This window comes from Aulonocara stuartgranti (assembly GCF_965226115.1).
Source record: "Aulonocara stuartgranti genome assembly, chromosome: 9".
Taxonomy (NCBI): Eukaryota; Metazoa; Chordata; class Actinopteri; order Cichliformes; family Cichlidae; genus Aulonocara; species Aulonocara stuartgranti.
This window is the reverse complement of record NC_138960.1, coordinates 35,840,001-35,860,321: the sequence shown is the minus strand read 5'-3', so window position 1 is coordinate 35,860,321 and position 20,321 is coordinate 35,840,001. Positions and strand designations below refer to the sequence as shown.

General features: G+C 47.0%; 2 protein-coding genes across 9 annotated transcripts in view; one reads left to right on the top strand and one right to left on the bottom strand.

Annotated features, from left to right (window-relative positions):
• The window catches only part of LOC309714368 (NACHT, LRR and PYD domains-containing protein 12-like), a 253,157-nt gene that overhangs the window by 46,614 nt on the left and 186,222 nt on the right, over positions 1-20,321 (bottom strand). The gene's annotated exons all lie outside the window — the stretch shown is intronic.
• sugct (succinyl-CoA:glutarate-CoA transferase) overlaps positions 2,315-20,321 on the top strand; it is a 76,539-nt gene continuing 58,532 nt past the window's right edge. For 6 of the 8 annotated variants that reach the window (XR_014278916.1, XR_014278917.1, XR_014278918.1 and 3 more), the window contains exons 1-12: positions 2,316-4,900; positions 6,113-6,161; positions 6,243-6,316; positions 6,393-6,478; positions 6,684-6,734; positions 6,800-6,920; positions 8,610-8,701; positions 9,677-9,820; positions 11,750-11,845; positions 17,976-18,047; positions 18,151-18,248; positions 19,389-19,491. Coding sequence is in view for 3 of the 8 variants with exons in the window: in XM_082546826.1 (XP_082402952.1) it covers positions 4,777-4,900; positions 6,113-6,161; positions 6,243-6,316; positions 6,393-6,478; positions 6,684-6,734; positions 6,800-6,920; positions 8,610-8,701; positions 9,677-9,820; positions 11,750-11,845; positions 17,976-18,047; positions 18,151-18,248; positions 19,389-19,491 (1,110 nt within the window). In the remaining 5 variants the exon portion in view is untranslated. The other 2 variants (XM_082546827.1, XM_082546828.1) reach the window with 2 other exon arrangements.

The window sequence follows — 20,321 nt, the reverse complement described above, 5'->3', positions numbered from 1 at the left end:
AAAGTCAACTTTATTTGTCGATTCTGCCACATGTACAGGACATACAGAGAATGGAAATTGCGTTACTCTCAATCCCTAGATAAATAGCAAATGAACATTTAAATATATTTAAATATAAAAGTGATTAAAAATGCAAGTAAAATAATTAAAAAGTAAAAATTTAAATAAATACAATTTTACATATAACAAGAAAGCTATATAATATACAATATAATGGGTAAGTGACATTGAGTGTAAACCAGGCAGAGTAGTGCAAATAGGCAAATAGTGCAAATGGAGATTTGGTAATGTACGGTATGAGATAGTGTAACAACAAAGTCTTATGAGGTAATGGCAGTCCAATGCTCCACAAAGTGACTGGTAACTGGTGCAGGCCAGTGAGTGAGTCAGAGAGTGTGTGTGTTTGTGTGTGTGTGACAGAGTTCAGTGAGACCATGGAGGGGAGAGGGGGCAGAATCGGGAGGGAGTTAAGTTTCCTGACAGCCTGATGGATGAAGCTGTCCTTCAGCCTGCTGGTCCTGGCCTGGAGACTCCGCAGTCTCCTCCCTGACGGCAGCAGCTTGAAGAAGCTTTGCATTGGGTGCGTGGGATCAGCCGCTATGCAAAGGGCTTTTTTAGTGAGACGGGTGCTGTAAATGTCCTGGAGGGAGGGGAGAGAGACACCAATGATCCTCTCTGCAGCTCTCACTATGCGTTGGAGGGTTCTATGACAGGACGCATTGCAGGCTCCAAACCACACAGTGATGCAGCTCGACAGGATGCTCTCGATGGTGCCTCTGTAGAAAGTGTACATGATGGGGGCTGGTGCTCCTGCTCTTCTTAGTTTGCGGAGAAAGAAGAGACGCTGCTGTGATTTCTTGGCCAGTGCTGTGGTGTTGTACGTCCAGGAGAGATCCTCTGTGATGTGCACACCCAAGAACTTGGTGCTGCTCACTCTCTCCACAGACGCTCCGTCAATGGTCAGAGGAGCATGTTGGGTGTGCATTCTCCTGGAGTCCACGACAATCTCCTTCGTCTTCTCCACATTCAGAGAGAGATTGTTGTCAGCACACCACGTGGCCAGGCGTCTCACCTCACTTCTGTAGTCGGTCTCATCCCTGTTGCTAATGAGACCCACCACCGTTGTGTCGTCCGCAAACTTGATGAAGAGGTTGGAGCTGTGTGATGGAGTGCAGTCATGGGTCAGCAGAGTGAAGAGGAGGGGGCTCAGCACACATCCCTGCGGGGCCCCCGTGTTTAAAATGATGGTGCTGGATGTATTACTGCCGACCCGTACTGCTTGAGGTCTACCGGTGAGGAAATCCAACAGCCAGTTGCACAGTGAGGTGTTGAGCCCCAGCTGGACCAGTTTTTGAATGAGCTGTTGGGGGATTATGGTGTTGAATGCTGAACTGAAATCTATGAACAGCATTCGAACATATGAGTCATTTTTGTCCAGGTGTGTGAGTGCCGAGTGGAGTGCAGTGGAGATGGCATCATCGGTTGAGCGGTTGGGCCGATAGGCAAACTGGAAGGGATCCAGGGAGGGGGGCAGGACAGTCTTGATGTGTTGCATGACTAGTCGTTCGAAGCACTTCATCAGGATGGGAGTAAGTGCAACAGGACGGTAGTCATTAAAGCAGGAGGGAGATGACTTTTTTGGAACCGGAATGATTGTGGTGGCTTTAAAACATGTGGGGACGACAGCCTGGATGAGTGATATGTTGAAGATGTCTGTGAAGACATCAGTGAGTTCCACTGCACAGTCTCTCAGTACACGACCAGGAATGTTGTCAGGACCCGGAGCTTTACGTGCATTGATCCTGCTGAGGGATCTCCTCACGCTGTCCGGTGACAGAGTCATCACCTGGTCACCAGGAGGGGGTGGGGTCTTCTGTGCAGTGGTGCTGTTTTGGACTTCAAAGCGAGCAAAGAAAGTGTTCAGCTCGTTCAGCAGGGGGATAGTACTGTCACAAGTCTGTGGTGGGGGCTTGTAATATAAATAAAATAAATAAATAAATAAATAGATAAACTGTTGCACACACAGTTAATTCTTAATTCATACTGTATCTCACATTGTCTTCATGTTGTAGGCCCATATAAACAAAAAAACTGTCCCATTGTTCTGTTAGAGTCTCTGTCTTACTGCTCAGTCTTCCCAGCATTTTCTCACATGCAGCATTTTCAGTCATTTTCCACTTTTTGAGGGTTGGAGTCCGAGGGTCTTTCCAAAGTGCTAAAATGAGACGAGCACACTTCACAATCCCAGTGCTTAACACTCTAAAGCCTGCTTTGTCTGACTTTGGCACCTCACCTCTGTCCCCCAATAGGCACAGTCTTGGTGATCTAGGTAATTTAACCCTCCATATATTTTAAAACATTTTCCCATATTGGGGAGACCAGTGGACATTCCCATAAAGCATGTACTAACAAACCTTTTCCTTCTTGGCACTTCCAGCACAGGTCGTCTTTACTGGTTCCCATTTTATGAAGTCTCGTTGGTGTATAATAGTACCTATTGAGAATTTTATATTGAATACATTTGCCTCTAGCTTCCCTAATGTAGAACCCATTTTCAGAAATAATTGAATCCCATGTTCCCTCATCGATGGAACAATCCAGATCTTTTTCCCAAGCCCTTCTAAGACTTACATCTGTTGTTTTTAACCCAATGACATAAATGATACCATTTTGATGCCTTTGCAGTTAAGGGTGGAAGTACAAAAAAATTCTCTATGACATTTTTCTCCTGAGACAATTTTATTTTATCTTTCAGACAGTCTCTCATTTGTAAATATCGCCAAAAATGGCCGGGTCCTTCCAAATTAAACTTTACTGTCAAATCATTGAAGGACATAAACATGTTATCTTCATATAAGTCACTTATTAATGTTATGCCTTTTTGTGCCACTGTGGCCAATAAAGTGTTTGTTTACCTATTTTTATTTTGGGGTTGAGCCACAGTGGTGCATATTTTTGAAAGTATGGGGAGAGATTACAGCTCTTGCGAACCTCTTGCCACACCATTTTTGAAAACTTTAAAATAGGGTTGTCTACTCTATTCCCTTTATTGTCCGGTTTTTGAGCCAACACCTCAATGGGAGTGAATGGAAAGACCAGTTCATGTTCCATTAGAACCCAGTCTAGGTGCCCAGTGTTTACACAGCTTGAACATCTCAAATGAGATGCTATAATGTTTTATGTAGGGATAAACCTCCTTTTTGTCTCGGTTGGTACAGTCGACCAGGATTAATCCGCGGTCTACCACCATCCCAAAGAAAGTGTTTTATCATATTATCATATCTTGAGAAAAATTGAGGTGAAATACAAATTGGTATCATTCCAATGAAATACTTGATCAGAGGAGCTACTGCCATCTTTATCGTATTTACTTTGCCCCATAATGTCAAGTTCAGCTTGCTCCATTTCTCCAAATTAGTTTTAATCCTAGTTAGTAGTTTTCCTACATTATCATTCATAATCTCATCGACATTCGGATTAAGTGTTATTCCTAAGTATTCTGTCCCTTTTTCTAACACATTGAAATTGAAAGCTGATAATTTCCATTCTCATAGAAATTTGTTTTAAGCCTGAACAATGCATACTCTGCTTTCTTATTATAAATTTCATGAAGATTAAACTTCAATTGGCATATTTTTCTGAAGTTACTCTCTACATAATTTTCTGCCGATTATTTTTCCAAATGACTTATCTGTTTTACCAAAGTCTGTATTTTTTGTTTACTTTCTTTTGCCTTCTTTGAACTATATCCCAGACATTTGCCTCTAATAAAGGCCTTTAGGGTGTCCCATACAGTAGCCAATCTTTCTGTGGTCCCAATATTTACATCCCAAAAAAAGTTAATATCATCTTTTAATGCTGCCACGAATTGTTCATCCCGTAAAAGACTTGGGTTTAGTTTCCACCTGCCCCGATTATATTTCTCAACCTGTAAGTCTATATTTAGTTCTACTGGGGCATGATCTGATAATATGATCATACCTATATCACAGTTACCAGATCAGCGCTCAAACTAGATATTTAAAAATAATCAATTCGGGAATAACTTTTATGAGAATGTGAGTAAAACTTATATTCCCTTTCTAAAGGAAGTAGTAGTCTCCAGATATCAACCAACCCGGCTTCCTCTTTAAAGATAGCTGCTGCAGATTTATTTTTTGTACTAGGGCCTAGATTTGCACCACTCCTATCCAAATACTGATCCGGAACCTGATTAAAATCCTCCCAGCACAATCTGGCCCTCAAAATCACCTAATATCTTAATTATTTTGGCAACAAAGTTGGGGTCTTCCCTATTTGGGGCATATATGTTACATAGTATTACTTTCGCACCATTTATAAGTACTTGGAGACATATTACTCATCCTTCAGTATCTTTAAACTCTCGCAATGGTACAAAGTTGATTTTCTTATTAATAAGTATTATAGCTCCACGGCTTTTCCTAGATACAGAGTTATGAAACACCTTCCCAACCCAATCTCGTTTCATTTTCAGGGCTTCTGTTCCATTTTCAAAATGCGTTTCTTGTAAAAATGCTATATCTGCACTACGGGACTTAAGATAGCTTAGGACTTTTTTTCCTTTTAATTGGTGTACTACAACCATTGATATTCCACGTCACAATATTAGGGGCCTTTCAAAGCCAAACATCCACAAACGGCTCTGAAACGAGTCCTAACAGCCGACATACATAAGACTGCGTCTGGGCTGAGTTTTACTTTGAAAGGCTCAGGCCGGAAGCATCGTTCGTGTAGCTTGATGCTAACAGGTGGACGATGTCTGCGTGTGTCGGGGTGCTGAAGCGCCGTCTCGGGGCTCGCTGTCCGGCTGGTATCGCGTCACCGCTGCAGCCGCTGAGATGCCCGGGGGGCGGGCGGTGGGAGTCCAGCACGCGGACAGGTAGGGCCCTGCTGCTAAAGCTAGCCGGCTAATATTAGCCGAACAGTCCAGGTATCCGGTGACAGGACCGATCGGCTCATCGGTAACAAACAGCTGCTCACATGATCAAACCTTGCAGGCCTGCACACAGGTAAATGAGCCTGCATGTTCCGAAGCGTGTTACACTGAAAGGACTTCTGAACTTTGACCTGCTGTTGGTCAAAGTCTGCTCAGGTGTGTGAAGCTGTCGCAGAGCAGCTCCACTTCCGGTGAGTCCAACAAACAGACCTCCCAGTCAGCGGGCTGGAAAAGCGGGAACGTTGGAATAATAAACACACAGAACGTTTTAAACGGTCCAAATATAATTAGGGTGTGCAATCATTTACAATAACGTAATTATGCTTTTAATACACTAACGAGCCACTTTATTAGGTACACTTTAGGTGCACACTAATCAGCCTATCGCAAGGCAGCATTTCGGTGCATCATGATGAAGAGCAGATTTAGGGAACTTTGAGTGATTCAGGAACTGCTGCTCAGCTGAGATCTCCACACAGACATCCCTGAGCTCACATCCAGCAAGCAGCAGGTCTGGCAGGAAGTGACCTGCTGAGGTCAGAGGAGTGTCACTCCTGTGAGTACGAACAGGAAGCTGAGGCTGCAGCTCACACAGACTCACAAACAGACAGCAGAAGATGGAGAAAGGTTTCCTGCTGTGCTCGGCTCAGAGTTTAAAGCCTGGATCCGTCCTGCCTGTGTCAGAGCTCAGCCTGCTGCTGTGATGCTGTGGAGGTCTGTCAGCACCACCTGAGCGTCAGTGCTGCTGCTGACCTCAGCTTTGGGATGTGGAGGATAATGATGTCATGGTGATGTCATGTTAACGTGGACTAAAATCTAAGGAATGCTTTCACCCTGTTGCGTCTGTGACATGAGGAATTAAAGCAGCTCTGAACACGAACCAGAGAAGATGTGCAGGATGCAGAGGGGTCTGCTCCTCCTGCTTTATACTTCTGCTGCTGGGTCTGAGAACCCAGCTGCTGTCAGGCTGATCTGTGCTTTCACTTCACACTCAGAGTGAGTCCGGCCCGCAGGTGTGCCGCCTCTGGCCCACAGATATTTAACAAAGCTCAAACAGAGTTTCAGCTGTTCTCATCTGAAGCAGGAACACTGTCTACCTGTCAGGAACACCAAAGCTGACTCTCCTCCTCTTTGGGATTCTCGTCTGAATTTCAGGTGAAACCCTTCGGCCACTAGAGGGCGTCAGAGTCCTGGACCTGACCAGGTGAGTGTGAGCGCTGCAGTAACACTCTGAGTTGTTGGCAGTGTGGAGGCTCAGCACTAACGTGGATGTTCATGTTTGCAGAGTTCTGGCCGGGCCCTTCGCCTCCATGATCCTCGGAGACCTCGGAGCCCAGGTCATCAAAGTGGAGAGACCAGGTGAGCGCTGGGCCTCATTCCTGCCCCGCTGTGAGCAAAGCATTGTGGGATAGTGTTTGTGCGTTTTGTCAAACAGGTGCAGGTGACGACACCAGAGCCTGGGGTCCTCCGTTTGTGGCGTCAGAGAGCGCCTACTTCCTCAGCGTGAACCGGAACAAGAAGGTTGGTGTGTGAGCACCGAGTCGGCACAAACACATTCATTAGAAACAGTTTAAGCATCAGCAGGACTCTGACAGGGTTCAGTCTGCAAACTGGAAGGTGTTCAGCTGTAAACAGAGCAAACATGTCAAACGTCAGCCTCCCTCGCTCACCTGACGCCGATGCTTCATCCGTGTTTGGGATAATTTGGGATGAACTGTGATTTCAGAGCATCGCCGTGGACCTGAAACATCCCAGAGGAGCACAGATCGTCCAGCAGGTACGACACAGTGACCAGGTCTCTGTTTCTGCCTCAGCCTGTTCCACTCTCTGGTTGTGTGTCAGCTCGCAGGAGTGTGTGACGTGCTGCTGGAAAACTACGTGCCGGGGAAACTCCGTCAGATGGGTTTGGGATACGAGCAGCTGAGCGGACTCAACCCTCGGCTCGTCTACTGCTCCATAACAGGTAACAGTTTTTAACAGGCTTACATGTGTTTCAGGCCCCACCCCCGTGTTTCCAGGTGTGTCTGAGGAACCTTTAAAGGAGTGGAAAAATGGAGCTGATAGGCTCCACCCACTCAAGTCACATGATTCAAGGACTGTGGAACGTCCAGTATTGATGGATTTAGGAGCTGTGGAAACACACCTCCACCTCCTGCAGTTCTCCCTCTGAGCCACTAGATGGGGTCAGACTCCACAGTATGAACAGACTTCCTGCCGGAGCGCTCTGCTTCCTGTCTGCAGGCTGTGATGTTACAGCACAAGAGAGGTGGAGGTGTGCTCTGCAGAGAAGAGAAGCAAGACAGAGCAGAGGTGGTGAAGGTGGAGGAGTTTAAATACCTGCGGTCAACCAGCCACAGAGAGCAGGCAGGGTGGAGACGAGTGTGACAGAAGGACAGCTCAGAGTCAGAGAGGTGGAGGTAGTCTGAGCACGTGCAGAGGGGGGAGGGTGGAGCTGCTCAGAGGAAGTTCATGGATGTCTGCAAACAGGAATCTGTGTGTCACTCTTCCACAGGGTGACTCTTCCTCTCCACACGAGCACTAATAAGGTTCACTCCACTCCTCGGGTGGAGTAAAGAGCTGTGACCCTGCAGGGTGGAGCGAGGATTTGGGCAGAGTGCCGTTAAAACCCGTCCGTCAGGAGAGCTGATGGAAAATGTGTTGAGAATAAACGAGCGACATAAACAATGAAGGAGTTTCATTCTCTCTGCTCCGCCTCCTTTCTTCTGTTTTCTTTCCATTTCCTGTTTGTGTCCTTTGCCCTCATTCCTCTCCGTGTCGCTCTCACTGCTCCAGCCCCTCCCGTCCTTTATTGAGGAGAAATGAACTACATTACCCAGGAGGCCTCATTAAGCTGCAGCAGCTGGATGCAGTGGGCAGATTTACGGCCTGGTTTCATCCTGAGCTTTCGGAGCGACGTCCTGGACGTTTGTCCCGCAGAGCAAAGAGCAGCAGCAGGTTTAAGTTCTGGTGTCACTTCCACAGGAAGAACCGGTCCACAGAGTGTGGATCTTCCATGTGTTCATCAGCTCGTTGACATTTAAACAGGCGCTTCACAAAACATGGACATAAAACCTGCATGTTCTTTAATGTCCAGCAGGGGGCGACTCGTAGAGCAAAGCCTGACTGTACAGACATTTATGGGGAACAGAGTTTACTGCTCAGCTGATCTGAGGTCAGCAGACACTCCTGATGAGTTCACGGTCCGAGTCGCTGGTTTCAGGTGTGATCGAATGAAAAGCTCGACCCCACCAGAGACGACAAGGACAGATGTTTAGATGTGCACGTACGACGTGCACGGAGCCGCGCACTGACATCGTTCTCCTGCAGATGTTCGCTCAGCGAGCCTCGGAGGTCACGGCTGTTTCTCAGGCTGTCTGTGGCTGCTTATCATTTTCAAAGCCTTTGTGGGATTTTTCTTTGTTTGCTGATATAAAGCGAGCTTTGAGCTCGGACTGTTTAGGAAATCCGTCTTGTTGTTTAGTCACAGCTGCAGACTCAACATCAGCTGGAATGTGGTTTTCCTGTAAGAGGAGACGCCGAGAGGCCGATGGTTTGATTCCCTGCTGTGTTTTCACTCAGGTCAGAGAGAAACCAGACCACTGGCACCGAGGCAGTAATGTGTGTGTGTGTGTGTGTGTGTGTGTGCGCTCAGGCTACGGACAGACCGGTCCTCACGCTCAGAGTCCAGGGTACGACTCCATCGCCTCGGCAGTGTCAGGGATGATGCACGTCACCGGGCCCGAGGTCAGACTCAGACCGCACATGCTCAGTAACGTCCTGATCCTGCTGAGCATGAACAGGTTTCCATGTCTTTACAAATGAAACACTTGTGATGTTACTGTCAGACTCTGACCTGATGTCTGGCTTCACTTTACAGAACTTTGCGACGCGGCTGTAGAAATATCAGCACGCAGGAAGTGCAGAAAGTGAACTTCAAATTAAAATGTTAAACATTTTCTTGGCTCGTCATCGTAGCTGAGAATGTAAACACTGTGAAACAGTCTTCAGGATGCAGATATTTTATTTCAAAATAAAAGCCAGGCACATGAAACTTACGGTCATGAACAGATGAAGAATGTTGAAGCAGTTTAGAGTTCATCTTTGATTTACTAGTTACTGAATGAAACTTTATGTCCTCACAGTTCGACTCACCCCTCGTTTCTCTGTTTTCCTTCCAAGCAGCCAGAACTTCTTGCATTGTTTGAGTGGCTCCAGCTTCCTGAAGCTCTTTCAGTTCTTCTGTAAACATTGGCTGCTTCATGTCTCACCTTCAGTCCAGTCCTTGTACCCGAGCATTTTCCTCGGGGGACGACCAGTGTTGTGCACAGAACAGACACCAGGTTTAAATGTGACCTTTAGGCTCTTTACTCCCACACATCACTTGATCCTCTTTAGCAGAGTGAGGCCTGCAGACCTCTGACAGCCCTGTCCTACAGAAAGAGGCACAGATAGAAACAAACATGCTCACACCAAATGTTCAGCTTCAGGCTTGTTGTTGTGCAAACTCAGCGTTCCTTATTTCCTGTGTTTGTACTTTCATAATAATGAGACAGATTTCCTTAGTATATGAAACGAGGGGTGGCTCAAGACTTTTGCACAGGATTAATCTGGAATAAGTCCTTGTAAATCTCAGCACTGACAGGAAGTACTGACTCTGACGCGTTCACAGCACGTCAGCTTTTTGGATCATCTCCCATAATCCTCTGTTTCTGCTGGCAGGGCGGCGACCCGGTGCGTCCGGGAGTCGCCATGACGGACTTGGCGACGGGGCTGTACGCACACGGAGCTGTCATGGCCGCCCTGCTGCAACGGCAGAAGACGGGCAGAGGAGTTCACATCGACTGCAACCTGCTGTCATCACAGGTAAAACCACCTGACGATGAGCCAATCAGCTCTCAGTATTCTCCACAGGTGAATGCAGTGTAAGAGACGCCAGCAGACCAGCGGGTACTCCAGGTGCTGAGAGGAAGTGATGTACAGGTGGGGGCGCTGTGACGCTCAGCTGGCAGCTGAAACCCACTCAGGTGACACACAAGCTCAGTCAGAGCCTCAGGACACATCAGCTGAGCAGACGCTCTTACCTGCAGCAGGTACGGCGCTGTGTTCAGGGTCAGCTGGTAAATGAAAGCGCTGAGGCTGGCTGATCGATGGAGTGTTTGTGACGGTGCAGATAAGCAGTCGCTGCAGCTGTGTGTGGAGCAGGAAGGTGGAGGCATTGGAACAAGCCTGTGATTTATCCTGATCAGTTTAAACAGACGCGTCAGTGTTTCTCTGACTGTTTAAATGAAGCGAGCGATTCTTAATCCTGCAACCACCCGGACTCGGAGACGGACGGGACCCGCGTCCCGCTTGGACCCGGCACCTCCCGGGGTGCGTTTGATTTGCAGTGTCAGGACGCGCTGCTTGTCTGACAGTGTTGCTTTTAAAGGCATGTTTTATGTTTTCTGCATTCTCATTTTTCACCTCTCTGGCTGGGAAAGGCGCTGCGATACGACCGAGTTCAGCTCGTTTCAGGACTTTATGATCCTGCAGAGAGTCTCAGTCTGCAGTTTAGAAACAAACACGCAGAAACAGCTGCTTCGGCCTGAAAGCGCTGGGCAGCTCAGCGGGGTCGTGTTTGGACAGAAAGGGACAGATGATGGGATGACATGTGGATAAAAGTTAACGTGTGTCTCGCTGAGTTTTGGTCCAGCATGCGGGACCGGAGCAGCGTCCGTGCTCCTCAGCACCGACCTGCCAAGAAGATTCATAAACGCCACCAACAAACACCAACCAGCATCCTGAGCTCCAACCTTTAAATTTAACCCATGAACAGAAATGTTACCTGAAGTCTGGACTCACGATGAAGGATGATGATGAATATGACTGCATACACCAATCTGTAGCACGCCTCCTGTGATTGGTTAACAAGGCTGTGAGGTTCTGATCCTTGCGGTCGAGTCTTGAGGCTGCTACAAATAAAATACCCACAATCCCCCTCTTAAATCCCACTGCATTCCTGTCTGAAGTGCTGCAACCACAGGCACGCCGGCCGCAGTGCGAACAATGAGCGCGCACAGCGCTCTGATCCGAATCCGTGTGGAGCGTGTGAGCGTCGGGGGGATGGAACCGCTACGAGCTGCCTGCAGGTCCCACAGAGCTTCAGGCGCAGGAGAGTCAAACAGTCTGAAGCTCAGCTTGAAGCAGTCGTGGTGAGTCAGAGGAAGTCAGTGTCATGCAGAAGAATAGTTTGATACGAAGATAAAAACCTGTCAGCACCCTGACCCGGGAGGGGAGGGGGGGGGGGGTCATCCTTGAAGCTTCGTTTGTAGAAGAACAACAGAAACCGTCCACGAGCGTCTCTGCAGCGACTCGCTGCAGTTTGAGTCAGGTGATCGTGATGTGGCTGAAGTGCAGATTCTTTGATTCAAGTTGATGAAGGGAAATATTGAAGTAACCCTTCAGGTGACTGTGAGCAGCACGCACACCTCACAGCATCATGTGACTCGCTGAGGCAGGCGTGTCGGTGAAGACGTTGGAGAAGCTTTAACCTCATCGTTACCTGCTGGTGAAATAAAGCTGACAGGGTCCAATAATTGTTTTATAAATTCATGACCCTGACTAACCGTGATGTTTCCAGACTCGGTGACCGTGTTAAACTCTGCAGCTTCATCATCATGTTTGTAAGTGTGATCCATGTGCCTTCATCACGCTGCTGATATTTGCAGCAGCTCTTCAGACGCTGAGGAGAGATCAGCTGTTAGCGCCCGTGTGACCGGGCTCAGGTGTAACTGCCGCCTCTCTCTCTCTCAGGTTTCCTGTCTCAGCCATATTGCTGCTAACTACCTGAATGCGGGGAAGGAGGCGAGGCGCTGGGGGACGGCCCACGAGAGCATCGTACCTTACCAGGTAACACCTTCAACTGGCCACTATCTAACAATAACTTTATTGATATCACACCTGCAACACAGAGAAAAGACAGAAAAAACCTCAGGAAATATAACATTGAATCAACATTGTTAGATAATAAAAGAATAAAACGGTGACGTCAGGAAAACAGAAGAAAACTGAAAAGTGATGCACGAATATTAAATAATGATGAGCTGATCTCAGCTGTGACGACGGCAGCAGAACAAAGGGTTGAACTTTATAATGTGGCCAGTCAGTCCTTTCTAATTAAACAGAGTTTAAGTGTCATTGTTATACTTACAGGTGGCTGCACTAGAATCAGGTTTCATAGGAAACAAAGGAGTCATTATGGTGTGATTTCCTGCTGATTCAGCAGAAACATGTTTCTCTATCTTACATAGTAAGCATGTTGTAGTTCTCAGGGCCGTGTTGTGGTTTGACCTTTAACCTTTGGGAAAGGAGACAGACTCTACTGTAGGAACATTTAAGAGCAGCACTTACATGTAGCTACAGTAGAGTCACAAACCAGAGTTTACCACAGACGTGTCCGCTCTTCTGTCACTGCGATGTTACGGTTTAACAGCGTTTAGCCTCTAAAACGCGCCTCAGCCGGATGATCGAAGCGCGTCATTGGTCGGCGAGCCGTGAGCCAGCTGACTGCGTGGCTCTTCTTCTCTGGTGTCTCTTTGAGCGTCTCTGCCAGCTGTAGTTCTGGTGTGTTTGACAGTTTCCCTCCAGGCTTGAGGAGACTCTGTGAGCTTGTTTGTTATTAACAGACTTTATTGCATCTGCGGGAGGAACACACGTCTCTGACGCCAGAAACTGCTTCAGACTAAGATGGGCTGAATTACACTTTCAGGGTCTCGGCGCGGCAGCAGACACGCTCTGACCTCCCTCTCTCCGGCCACACCCTCCAGCTTTGTTGGTGCAGATTTACGGATCTGAGAGTTTTCTCAGAGCTTCTAACATCCAAATATACGAGTCTCAGGCGTGAGCGTTGTCAGAGGAAGAGCTGTTTGAGATCTGAGGAAGTCCTGAGAGTTGACGTCAAGAGAAGGACGGAGCAGGACGAGCTTTGAGCCATAAATCAGATGGACAATTATCAAACAATTAGAAGTGATTAGTGTCATCTTAAACGTTTTGTGTCACACTGCCGCCTGGGTGGAAGTGATTTCCAGTTCTCCTCAAACCAACCACACAGGCGGCTCTGCTCGTGTTGCACTTTTTGTCTTAAACCACTTTAAAGGTCACAAACGTCTCTTCGAGGCCATCGCGTTGGTTCTTGATGTCAACAGAGTGTGTCCATCCTCCAGGCTGTCACTGTAACAAATGACAGTTTCTTTTCCTGATCACATTTGAAGGTTCATAAAAGCATGAGAGAGCAGAGTTAGAGCTGTTTCTCTTCTCCCTCGGCTTCTCTGTGGTGTCGTTAAATGTGAATTATCTGTTTCTGCAAGGTTCAAAGCGCTCGGGGTTTTGGCTGGATGGAAATCAGCAGATGCAAACTGAACACAAACCAACCCATGCAGGAAACCCTGATTAAAATATAAAACTAAATAAAGAGAAGCAGCAGCTGGAACCGCTCCTGCTTCACGGAGTTTCATATTGAACTGAAAACTGCTGTCAGGCAGCACAAAGTTGTTTCAGAGACTTTTAAAAATCATCTTTGAGCTGACAAGAATACTTAATGACGAGGTGGGCGTGGCAATGGGCAGATTTACAGGGAGGTTAAAGTAGATCCCGGACGAGCTCCCAAACTATGTTCTACATACTCCAACAGCATCAACTCAGTCGGAGCATCTCTGATAATTAACCTGCTTGTAACCTGTAAGACCGGTCGGAGTGGGCACGCTCCGTTTTGTGTAACTATTTTTAAATCCCTGTACAACTGCAACCGTGTAAGCTAGCGCAATAATTTTAGTTGCATTACATCTTATGCCATCAGCTTGTGCTCGGTCACGGTTTCCTTCCACTTATAGCTTTGCAAAATTTCGTAAAAAGTATTTGCAGCAACATAAACATAATATTCCAGAAACACGCTTTGCCGATCCGATCAGCTGTTCATAACACCTCCTACGTTGGAATAGACGCCAGCGCAAACTATCGCGTGTCCGCCATGACCTGCCCGAAACCGGAAGTGACATCATTTTCACGGAAAATGTAGTTTTTTACTTTCAGGGCCTTATAAGCCTATACTGGTGTTTTTATAAGTCATGCTTGACTTTTAGCTTTCCTGAATAGTTTCTGGGATGCTTAGAACTCAAACTGCACTGCTGGAAATAGTTTATTTTCATGCACACGCTGTTTTTTTGCAAATTAGCATTATAATATTTATTTTGGTTTTCCCTGCAGGGCATAAAAATTGGTGTATCTCAAAAATAAAACTTTGAAGACACTCAAAATAAATTTCCTGTGGCTAGAAACTATTTTGTGCAACTTTTTTGTATTTACAGTTTTGAGGAATAAAACTGGAAATATATGCAAATAAAAACAAAAATGATTTTCAATTTTTTTTTTGTAGTTTATTGCACTGTTTTGCAATTTATGTAGTTTCTATGAATTTAAAGCATAAATATTAATAAAATTGGGGCTATGATGGTTGTATTGATGTATAGCAACTTGAAATACTCCCAAAAATGGCTCCACAGCATGTAAAATATAAAGATAAGCTCTGGCAGACTTGGCTCTGTGGTAGGTCTTAAAGTAACGATGCGTCGACTTGGATCAGGCTCGTGTCTCTTTAACGTGTTGCAGTTCTTTGTATTGTTTTTGCTGTCTGACTACTTTTAAAAGTGTTTCTAAAACATGCCAGTTTTATTTTGTTTGCTTAGATTATTTTACTTTGCACGCAAAAACAAAATGATTTCACAAAAACTTATTAGCTTCCCTGATGCTAACGGTCAGCAGTGTGTCCTGTTTGCTGGGTAACAGCCTGCAGTCGTCTCCTGAGCGATCACACATCCTTCTATCTTCATCATTCCTCCCACCTCGATGAGATTCCCAGACACTGAATTGTCACCAGAACATACTGCCACCACTGTGCTTCACTGTGGGGATGCTCCTTTGGGTCGTAGCCCGTCTCCTTTCTCCAAACTCTGTGCACGAAGCTCTGCTTTCATCTGATCTGACCAAAGTACACTGCAGTCTGTAGAATCTGCATAGAGTCAGCATACCTCAGTGCGACATGCAGAAGTGGACTATTTCCCGGTCTGCAGCCTCTCAGTGCATCCCTGTGCGATTCCCGACTCGGCTGAGTCATCCACGAGTGTCTCTTCAGTGGTTCTGGGCTCTTTAGACTCACTCGTTTTGAAATCTTTGCTTGGTTCTGCCCGGTCTGTTCTCGGTGACAGTCTTTGGATTTCTTGATGATGCTTCCCTCTGCAGTCCTTCACACATGGAAAAGCCGAGACAACTTTGTATGTTTGTCTTTGTGAGCATTAAATTCTTCTAAAGTCTAAACTGATTTCTTTGGCATGAAGCTTCCTCAGTGACGGCTCAAACCCTGGCTGGGGTTTGTAAAACAGGAAGATAACCCTCAGATTTAACATTCAGCTGTAACTGAACCTGACCCCACGCTCGGACCCTGCTCGATCCAGCCACCTGAATCTTTAAAAGTCCTTAACTCTGATGTTTTCTTCATTTCGGGTTCCTGGAACTCATTTCAATAAAATGAACCATTAACTGTTATTACTGTCAGATAAGTAGAAATGAATAAATAAAGAACTTCTTCACATTCACTCGTGTTTTCTATCCGCCGTCAGTCTGCTTCACATTACTGACTCAGCCTGAGGGAGATGTTGCTGTTATTATGGAGGGTCATGACTCACATGTGGACGCGCACACACACACACACACACACACACACACACACACACACACACACACACACACACAGTGCGTGATGTTTTCTCCTTCCTCTGGCGGCTCGATTCTTGTGGTCACCATCTCTAACCAGCCGCAGCTTTATCGTCCGACACTGTTTTAATCCTCGTGTGAACCGGCTTACCCACAATGCAGCGTTCCCTCACCCTCCTCCCACCCCCAAAGCCGCCAGAGATGAAAGCGGAGCCGACGGGTTCTCCGGAGATCACGACAGTCGGAACAACAGAATTACTGGTGTTGTGGTTGCGGCTTTGCGAGGAAGATGTTAGAGCTGAAGAAGCCATCCGTTCCCCTGTCGACGCTTTTTAAGTTCACATCTGATTTTCTGAGATGGTTCAATTTCAAAAAAACAGAGACATCCGCCGTGCCAGAGAGGAGACTTCAGAGGATCGGAGGTTGAACTCGGACGATAATCTGTCTGCAGACGAGTTGTCGGAGAAGCAGGACTTCCAGGACTACAGCTGCACTCAGAGCTACAGCGTGTCCACACTGTGGAATCTAATTCTGAATTTACATTTGTGTTAGGATAAAACTTCAAACAATGAAAACAAGACCGCACATGAAAGAAACTTCTAATAAATTCTAGTTCACACAGACATGTTAAAGCACCATTTCTTACAGATAGTCGATAAATACCAAAGTCAAAGGCGCTCAGACAAACATCGGCTGTCCCGGCTGGAGAGATGCACAGACATGATGCACTGGGCTGTGAAATAAACCGAACACACCGTGCTGGTTCAACACGGACCAATCTAAACCTGGGTGATGTTGACTCAGCACGCTGGATGGTGCTAGCAACCCCATCAGTTTCTTTTTGCCAATTAGCCTCGGAAACCACATGCGGTAGCATCTACCTGTCAGTCAAAGAAGCCACGCCCCCAATAATGCAAACTTTACACAACTTAAACAGGTGAGTATACAAACCGTTTGTGTGTCAGGCTGTAAACGTGTTTATTTCTGCTCCAACGTTTTAAGGGGACTGGCTCGCTGCCGGAGCCTCTGGTGGACATCAGGGGAACTGCAGTGTTTGGCACATGTGCAGTAGATGAAAGCAGCGACTGTGGAACATCAGGAAATGTCCTGTGAAACTAAAACTAGCAGCTGGAGGAGCCTAAAAATTAAAAAATGTAAATATGTGAAGGTCAGCAGCTTCAGGTCTGCAGCCAGCAGGGGGCAGAAGCCGCCCGCTGCGACCTCTCTGAGGACTGTTTGAGGTTTTGTGGGTGAATGTCCCATCGCAGCCCTGTGTGGACTGCATTACCCACAATTCCCTGGAGGGTGAGATGAAACCGAAGCAGCAGTGTGACTGAGGGGTTAGTGGTCTGAATGCACACACAGCGCAGCGGGACGTGGCCGCCGCCGAGTGTGTGCGCTGTGATGTATGACAGCTGCTCTGCTGCTGCTTTCATGTGGTGAAGAGTTTTTATTACAGGCACTTCAGTGAGCGAGGAAGAGGAGGAGAAGATGAGCGGGGAGATTAGAGGAGGAGGAAGGCCTCCATCGGCTGGCCTTTTGAGGAGGTTTCCTCTGGTGGGCTTCGGGTTATTAACGCTGATCCTTCATGATCTCACCACCTTTTATTTAATCAGAGTAAATTTCATATCTACCTGCTGGGAAGCATCGACTTAATGAAAATGATTTTATTCCCCACAGTCGGCAGCACAAAGTCAGCGTCTGCTGCTTCAGAACTTCCTAAAGTCCTGGGAAGTTGTTCTACCGGAGTCCTGAAACTTATTTCTTTGATCGTGTGTTAGTGTATCGAGTTTCTGCTCTTCTCTCGTGCTCTGCCATCTGCAGCACAACACAAACATGTTGCACTGCAGTGAAAAAAACCTGACCTGAAGCACATCGATGTAGTTGTTGAAGTCCAGCTCAGTCAGCCAGGCTGTCCCAGCGTCTTTTCACTTTGAACCTGTGAAAAACAAAAGCTGAGCAGACGTGAAGTCAGAGGTGTCCCATCAGCTTTAAGGCGGTGCCCACATCACTCATGCAGTAACCTGTGAAGAGATGGAGGGGAGCGCGTTCAACTTCCGCACAAGAGAAAACACGTTCATATTTATGTTGGAGGAAGTCTAGCTGCAGTAATATTCATGCTTCATCATTTTGGATTATACACAAGCTGAGCAGAGGTATGGACGTGAATGTAAGAGCCTGTCAGAGGTTAGACGTGTGCGGTTGTGAGCGTGCTGTCAGAGGTTTCTATCAGACTGAAACGTCGCTGTGTTCATGTTGTGTGTTTTTCTTTCAGGGCTTCAAAACCAAAGACGGGCACATCGTTGTGGCTGCGGGCAATGAAAAGCAGTTTGTCCGAGTCTGCCAGGTGAGTCCGTTTACCTGTACGGACACAGACATGCTACCACGGAAACAGCTGGCTTGAAGAATGTTTCTCCCACTCACTCTCTGCTGTCTGTGGAAATCTGCAGGTCATGGAGCTGACGGAGCTGACGGAGGAGCCCAAGTACAAAAGCAACAAGCTGAGAGTCGAGAACCGCAAACAGCTGCTGCACACACTGTCACAGAGGTACACACACACACACACACACACACTGTCAGAGAGGTACACACACACACACACATACACACACACACACACTGTCAGAGAGGTACACACGCACACACACACTGTTACAGAGGTACACACACACGCGCGCACACACACACATACGCACACACACACTGTCAGAGAGGTACACACGCACACACACACTGTCACAGAGGTTCGCACACACGCACACACACACTGTCAGAGAGGTACACACGCACACACACACTGTCACAGAGGTACGCACACACACACACACTGTCACAGAGGTACACACACGCGCACACACACACATACGCACACACACACTGTCACAGAGGTACACACACGCGCACACACACACATACGCACACACACACTGTCACAGAGGTACGCACACGCGCACACACACACACACACACACACGCACACACACACTGTCACAGAGGTACACACACGCGCACACACACACATACGCACACACACACTGTCACAGAGGTACACACGCACACTGTCACAGAGGTACACACACACACACACACACACACACACACACACTGTCACAGAGGTACACACACGCGCACACACACACACACACACACTGTCACAGAGGTACACACACACTGGGAGGTGTCTGTCAGGTGTCTCTTCCTGTTGAAAAAGAGTTCTTCTTCCACGTGGTTGCCAAGTTGTTCACTGTCATCATCATCGGGAGCCCTGAGGTCCTTGGTAAATGGTAAATGGCCTGTATTTATATAGCGCTTTACTAGTCCCTAAGGACCCCAAAGCGCTTTACATATCCAGTCATCCACCCATTCACACACACATTCACACACTGGTGATGGCAGCTACATTGTAGCCACAGCCACCCTGGGGCGCACTGACAGAGGCGAGGCTGCCGGACACTGGCGCCACCGGGCCCTCTGACCACCACCAGTAGGCAACGGGTGAAGTGTCTTGCCCAAGGACACAACGACCGAGACTGTCCAAGCTGGGGCTCAAACCGGCAACCTTCCGATTACAAGACGAACTCCCAACTCTTGAGCCACGATCGGCCTAGAACAGTGATGAAGAGACAGGACAGTTTGACCAATCAGAACATGTTTTAGGTAAACGTTATCCTCTTCATCTGTCTGTCAGGTTCCTGCAGGAGACCACGGCTGATTGGCTGAAGAAGTTCAAGGGCTCAGGTGTTCCAGTTGGGCCAATCAACAGCATTCAAGAAGTGTTCTCCGAGCCACAGGTCAGTGACGACACTCATCCTCCGTCTGTGGTTGAGTGGAGTAGGGCTGGGCAATATGGCCTAAAATCCATATCACGGTATAATTTGAAGCATGTGCTGTAACGATATATATCGCGATATATTCTTTTCTTGTGTGTAACATATTTAACACACTATAAGGCGCACTTAAAATCCTTTAATTTTCTCAAAAATCGACAGAGCGCCTTATGTATGAATTCTGGTTGTGCTTACTGACCTCGAACCGATTTTATGTGCTACACGGCGCTCACAAATCTGTCAAAAAATGTTTACGACTTTGCTAAGCTACGAAGCCGCACCGCTTGATGGATTGTTGGACCATTACAGCTACCGTAGTCAGGAGCCTTGCGGAGTAATCTGGGTCCTAAACTCCGTCTGCTTCAGGTCCCAAAGCCAAACGAACACTGCAGCATCACTGAGAGTTAAAAACTGTCTAAATTCTTTCATCTTTAATACAATGATCAGCGTTGCAGCTTTACCAGGTGTAACAATTAAGTTTAACATCCAGGCATCCATGAAAACAGGATTCATTAAATTTAACGGAGTTAGAAGTTAGCAGGAAGTTAGCTCGCTAGCTTCCACCTAAACATGATATAGCATGTTCTGACTGAGAGATTTCTGAAAAAATTCAAACGTACAGCTCTGCTGTCACTTCAAACATGAATGAAGACAGAAAACTAAACAGCAGTGACGTTTGTAGGGTTACTGAAGTTGGGCTAGCTGCTATATAATGATGTGCTATGTGAGCGCTAGCTACACAGCTATGTTAGCATAATAAACACAGTGAAGCTGGAGGATGAACGCTAACTTTT